Source organism: Echinops telfairi, unplaced genomic scaffold (genome assembly GCF_000313985.2).
Source record: "Echinops telfairi isolate 266 unplaced genomic scaffold, ASM31398v2 ScPeMD7_34;HRSCAF=130, whole genome shotgun sequence".
Taxonomy (NCBI): domain Eukaryota; kingdom Metazoa; phylum Chordata; class Mammalia; order Afrosoricida; family Tenrecidae; genus Echinops; species Echinops telfairi.
Window position 1 is genome coordinate 1,033,638 of NW_022103931.1, and position 6,865 is coordinate 1,040,502.

General features: G+C 42.1%; 1 protein-coding gene across 3 annotated transcripts in view; it reads right to left on the bottom strand.

Moving 5' to 3' along the window:
• Positions 1-1,633: 1,633 nt before the first annotated feature.
• UPRT (uracil phosphoribosyltransferase homolog) overlaps positions 1,634-6,865 on the bottom strand; it is a 45,256-nt gene continuing 40,024 nt past the window's right edge. For all 3 annotated transcript variants that reach the window (XM_045290233.1, XM_004715895.2, XM_045290232.1), the window contains exons 6-7: positions 2,638-2,736; positions 1,634-2,073 (exon numbers count right to left, since the gene is read on the bottom strand). In XM_045290233.1, the coding sequence (XP_045146168.1) occupies positions 1,967-2,073; positions 2,638-2,736 (206 nt within the window). In that variant the 3' untranslated portion in view covers positions 1,634-1,966. The remainder of the gene's footprint in view (positions 2,074-2,637; positions 2,737-6,865) is intronic.

Sequence of the window (6,865 nt, forward strand, 5' to 3'; positions counted from 1 at the left end):
CATAATCAAATCATATAGTTAAGTTTAGAAACTGTCCCACATTCAAAGAGTCCCTACAGATAATGCTTTAATTGCTTAAAATAAAAGGCTTAAATTTCAGAAGATACAGTTACAATTTATCTTGGAATCTGAATAGGGTGGAGGACAAACATCAATGGACAATATGACCCCAATCACTCATTCCTACTGTACCTGCTAGGCTTTTCATGTGGAATCCATTTTAATCAATGCCAATCATGTCTCCTGACAAAATAGAGGCATGTTACATATGTCCGATGACATAAAAAGTCAATTGCTTAAAATATACGTTAAACACATGCGTCTGATGTTGTGTAATGTCACTTCAAACAAAACAAAGTCCTAACATAAGAACTAACTCAGAGCAGAACAAAGCCACCTCCCAACTAATTCAATGCATTAACTATTGAATTGTATGCTATGTAGATTAGGTGCCACTAAAAATTAAATTAATTAAACTTTAATGAACCTAAAGTAGATTTGGTCTCTCTTTTATCTTGCTGGCCACATACTTACTGAGACAAAAGAATAAATAGTTCGGCTTTAATGGGCTCTAATTACAGCTTCTACAAATCATGAACAGACGATATCTGCATTGTCTCCAAACACTTATCTGACAAGTATAGATGACAACTTCTATGAGGACTGGAAAGCAAAAATTGCAGTGGAAGAATTAAGCTCGGTTCATCTCAGTTTCATTATATCACAGTCTTCCGTGATAGCAATAGTCTCCTAGTATTCCTCGGTTTCAAAGAGAACGGATGGTCCACTCCACATATGCTTGCTTCCTCTCACTCGATTCTGGAGAACTTCCATCAGCTTTGGCTCTGTCAGAGATGGTGGCTTCTGCGCTCGATGAGCAGAGGCCCTCCCCAGCCGCCAGTGGGGCTATGTGAATACGCCAAGTCATCAGCAGCAACTATTGCTAACATGTTTGGCTGTCAAAGTAAAATAAGACTAGGGTTTGACAAGTAGGTTTCAGAACACATATATTGATTTGGAGAATGTTTTCTCTCCATTTCTAAAGCTTGAATATGAACACATACATCTTCGACATTTTTAAAAGGTATAGCTGGTTTTCCCCACCCCCACCCCCAGTGTAAACTACAGTTCACAAATGGGCCAAATAACTAACTCACTACTAGAAAAATAAAAATTTTAAATACGGTATTTTAATTGACTTATTGGCCTTACAACCTAGGAAGAAACCGCCTTTCCCTCTTGCCCCTAAAAGATTTCATCCCAGTTCCCTTCTGTAGGATTAACAACAATATTTAGCTCTCCCTTATCAGCATTCTGGCATCCCTGGGTCAGTCTGTGTTATAATCACGGTTGCTGAAAGTGAGTCACCATCTTCTTCACTTGAGTCTGGCTGTGTTCGAGAGCGATGAGCCACGAAGACCATAATGGGCTGATTGAAGAGGTAGCCGTACATCCCGAGTCTGACAATTTGGTAGGATAGTACTGGAAATGTCAAATTCCGGGAGGCATTCTTTTTTATCCTCTCAACTTACTAGCATGTGCAGTACCAGAAAGCACAGAAGGTGACAACAGCCACCATCCATGTAATCTTCCTAAAGCTAAAAGCAAAATGCAAAACGACAGTGAGCCAAAGAACGGATTCCCATTTGGGTTTATTTGTGGCTGTAAGCAACCTCCCAACTGAGCGGATCCCAGATTAGGGTACAATTTCAAAGCACTGAGGATCTAGCAATTAGCATAAGCCTGTTATTACAATGTTCATCTTTTCCAAGGGTTGTATGTTATTGAATTTGGTGCCAACTATAGAAATCAAACTTCAAATAGTTCCTTTTTGCTAATTTCCAAAATTTAGAAGCACCTCTAAACAGGTGTTTGTTTTTTTGCCATTCCTCAGTGATTTAGTAAAATAAGTGGCATCTCAAAATATGACTGTAATATACCAGATGATTTCTTTCTCTTTAAGAATTTAGTCTGTTCCAAAGTATTTCTGTCCGAAATGCGTTGGTGCAACAGGATGAACTTCAGTAGTTAAAATTGTGATCTCTGGAAACTCTTGAATGATTGATTTGGCACCTTCAAAAGATAAAAGGAAAACTGTTGTTATGACAGGAATTTTGGTATCACTAGTCAGCATTCAAGGAGCTCTGGTGGCAGAGTGGTAACGTGCTAGGCTGTGATCTGCAAGGTTGGCAGTTCGAAAGCACCAGCTGCTCCACAGGACAAAGATGGGGCTTTCTACTCCCTCAAACTGCTACCTTCTCAGAAACTCCAAGGATCAGTTCTACTGCCCTATTAAAGTTGCTCTGAGCCGGCTTTGACTTGATGGCAGCAACAGTGAGAGTTCAGGAATGTTATATTTAGGATACTTAATTAGACTCAGTTGATTTCTACTTACTAAGGTCTGATATCTAAAAAACAATAAGACGACACCCCACATGTTCAGTAATAAATTCTTAGCAACAAGTTATTTGATTGTTCAGGTTTGCACAATGTAATTATGATGGTCTCCCAACTGGAACACCATGTAATACATACATAACGGCTTTGATGTGTCAAAGCAAGTTAACTTTTTTAGAACTTAGTTTTGAGGAAGCAGGTGAGCAGAGAAAGGGAATTACTGCCCCACGCTGGACTTACCATGAGGAGTAGAGAACAGACTGAGTAGGATGATAACACTGGGTTGAACTCCATGTTCTATAAGAACCTTTACGGCTTCAATTACAGTATTTCCAGTGCCTGAAATAAAACGACAACCAAATACATTAGCAACTTTAATATTCATCTCAAAATGTCTTTAATGCATGAGCAATTCAGCAATCTAAATAAGACACCATAAGGCAAAGCTTCATTTGAAAGCTCTGGTAGCATTAGGTAAGTTGGGCTTGATAACCACAAGGTCAGTGGTTCAAAGTCACCAGCCATTCCATGGGAGAAAGAGAAGGCTATCTGCTCTCATACACATCTCTAGCCGGGTTGGGGGGGGGGGTGGAACACAACAACTATAGCCTGGAAACTCTATCAAGGGTCATTATTCATCAGAATGGACTCAACAATAGTGGGTTTGGTTTTTAGTTGGAATTCTTGAGCCCTGCCAGAGAGTCCACTACAACTCATAGCAACACTATGGGACAGAAATAGATCCCTGGTGGCCTATTGGTTATAAATTGGGGTACTCACTGTAAAATCAGCAGTTCAAAACCACCAGCCGCTCCTCGAGAGAAAGACCGGGCTTGCTACTCCCATCGAGAGTGACAGTCTCAGAAATCCACAGGAGCAGTTCTACCCTGTCCTACAGGGTTGTTATGAGTCGGTATCGACTCGATGGCAGTGAGTTGAGCTGAACTGAGGACAAAAAAGCACTGCCCCAGGACTGGTGGTGCTGTGGTGAGGTGCTCAGCAGCTAAGGGAAAGGGGGTGCTTCTAACCCATGCACCATTCTGAGAAAGAGGTGACAGCCTGCTTCCAGAAAGATTACAGCCTTGAAAACACTATGGGGCAATTCTACTCTGCCCTATAAAGTCGCTATGAGTTAGAATGAAAACAGTGGCAATGGATTTGGTTTTTATTTATTCTTGTTGTGTTTGGTTTATTCTTGATCAAAGGAGCCATGACGGCATGGTGGCTAAGTGCTCTGCTGCTAAGCAAGAGTCAGTGTTTCACACCCACCATCCACTCCACAGAGAAAAGTATGGCAGCCTGCCTGCAGAAAGATGGATAGCCTTGGAAACCCCCGGGGACCAATCTACACGTGACTTCAAGAGACTATAAATCCTTGAGAAAATCACCATTGCACTCATTGAACCAGAGAGGCAAGAACATGATGTCAGGAGAGACCAGTCTCTGGAGATGGACATCATGCTTGGTAGAGGGATGGTGCAAGGAGGAAGGCCCTTAAGGCGTTGGACTGACACAATGACTGCAGCCCTGGGCTCAAGTACAAGAACAATTGTGAGGATGGCATAGGATGAGGCACTGTGTTGTTCTGTTGGCATAGCGTTGTGATGGGTAGGAACGGACTCGATGATGCCTAACAACAAGAGCAACAATGTGCATGTGGTGTAGTTGGGCTTTAGCAGTTCAAAACCTCCAGTCACCCTGAGGGGGAACAATAAGGCTTTCTCCTCCCATGAAGAGTCACAGTCTCGGACAGTCACAGGGGCAGTTCCACCCTGTCCTATAGGGTCGCAAGGAGTCAGAATTGAGTTGTTTGCTTGTTGTTGGGTGTTTTGGACTATGCACACGATAGCTGGGCAATTAAAAGAAAACCAAAGAAGAATCGATACACTTGGATTACGGTGTTCTTGAGCAATACTGAAAGTACCATGGATTGCCAGAAGAACAAACGCGTCGGTTTTGAAGTGTAGCTGTTGTGGAGTGATATTTCTTTCTTTTTGGCCCAAGAAATCTTAATTTCTTTATTGGTTTTTTGACTCAACTTTTTTTTTTTAATTTTGGAGGGGTTTTTTCCCTGAAATGTTCTTGTTATGAGTGAAATTTCTTAATATGGCTCTTCTATCCATGTCACTAACTCCCACTAAATGGGTGTGTGCAAATGGAGAGTCGATCACAGTCATAGAAGGGATTGGCTGGTTTTCATTACCAGCACCCACCCCATCCCCACCCTGCCATTCAGATGGGTCATCATTGAAGCAGCAGCAGAGGAAGCTCAGGACCAGCAGCACAGCACAGTCCAGCTCTCTCTATTACATGGTGGTGCCCAAGAGCAGAGGTACCAGAAACTGGCATGGAGATTTAGAGGACCTTCAAGATTATGAGGTGCCTTCTCTTCGTGTGTCCAGAGACTATGAAACTGTGAGACAACGACAGGTGGACTGGCTTCCTGGCCTAAAGAGGCAGAAGTCAAGGGACCATGTGTCTGAGAGGCTGAGGAGTTGGAGCGAGACTTGGCTGCTAGCTGAGGTGAGGTGTTCCTATCAACCCGTGATTATATCCTTACTGTTGACTGATCCTGATTTGTAACCTACTAACTTGTCTAATAAACTCTCATAATTGTGAGGCTTCTCTGTGAGATGATTGCAAGAAGTTATTGAACCCAGTATTGAAGTAGAGTCCTATAAGAGGAATGGTTGGTATCAGAATAGGGGAAAAAGGACAGAGCGTGGATGGAGCCATGTCTGACCCATCGCTCATGGCAATAGGAAAGTTAGGGGAGGGTAGATATGACCATCCTTAAGTTGGATACTCCTGGGAAATACTCCTTGGAGACGAGATTGACAAGACTCTGTCTCAAGTGCTCCAGACACGTTATTTGGAGGGACCAGCCCCTGAAGAAAGGCATCATGCTTCTTCCAAGACAAACCGGTTTGTCCTTTTAGCAGTCCATAGTACCTTCAATATTCTCCATCAGCACCACCAATTCAAATGCTTCTATGCTTCTTTGGCTCAACTGTCACACACATCTGAGGCAATGGAAAATGGCAAGGCTCGAGTTCGATGAACCTAAGTCCTCAAAGTCACATCCTTTCTTTTCAATACACTAAAGAGGTCTTGTGCAGCAGATTTATCTAATGTAACTCGTCTTTTGATCTCTTGACTGCTACTTCCATGGGCATTGACTGTGGATCCAAGTAAGATGCAATCCTTGACAACCAAAATCTTTTCTCCATTTATCGTGATCTTGTTATCTATCGGTCGAGTTGGGAGGATTTTGGTCTTCTTTGCAGTGAGTGGTAAGCCATACTCAAGGCTGCAGTCCTTGATTTTCATCAGCAAAGGCTGCAAGTCCTCCTTGCTTTCAGGAGGGTTGTGTCTGCGTATTGAAGGTTGCTAATAAGCCTCACTCCAACCTTGATGCCATTTCTTTCTTATATAATCCAGCTTCCCTGATAATTTGCTCAGCATACAGATTGAATAGGTATGGTGAGAGGATACCAAACTGAGGCACACATTTCCTGGTTTGAAACCATGCAGTATTCTCTTGTTCTGTCCGCACAAATGCCTCTGGATCCATGTACAAGTTCCACATGAGCATAATAAAGAATTCTGTAACTCTCATTCTTCTCAAAGTTATCCATAGTTTGTTATGATCCACACAGTCGAATGGCTTGGCACACAAGTAAACATCTCTGTGGTATTCTCTGCTTCAAGTTAAGATCCATCTAACATCAGCAATGATATTCCTTATTCCATGTCCTCTTCTGAACCCAGGCGGACCTTCTTGCAGTTCTCTATCAGTGTACCGCTGTCACCCTTGTTGGATGATCATTAGCTGATCATTAGCAAAATTTTACTTGCATGACTTATCAATGATATTGTTTTATAGTTTGAGCATTCTGTTGGGTCACTTTTCTTTGGAATGAGCACAAACTGGATCTCTTTCAGTCACCTTCCAATCTTACTTACACATTTCCTGGTATAGAGGAGTACTGACAGTGAGTGCTTCATCGGTTTGTCGAAACATTGCCATTGGTATTCCATCAATTCCTTGGTTTGGGCCAATGCTCTCAGTGGAACTTGTACTTCTATGCTTTGGCACCTTTGGTTTTTGCTCATAGGCCACCTCCTGAAATGGTGGAATATCGACTAGTTCCTTTTCATACAGCACCTCTGTGCAGTCTTTCTATCTCCTCTTGATGCGTCCCGCATCATTCAATATTTTGCCCACAGAATCTTTCAAGATTGTGAATCGAGGCTTGACTTTTGTTCTCGCGTTCGCTTAGTTTAAGATACATTGGGCATGTGCTTCCCTTTTGGTTTTCTATCTCTTGGTTTTTATACATTTCATTATAATATTTGGCTTTGTCTTGGAATATTCTATTCAGCTCTTTTCTTTGGTTTCACCATTTCTTCCATTTGCTTTAGCTACTCTACGATTAAGAGCAAGTTTCAGAATCTCTTCTGACAC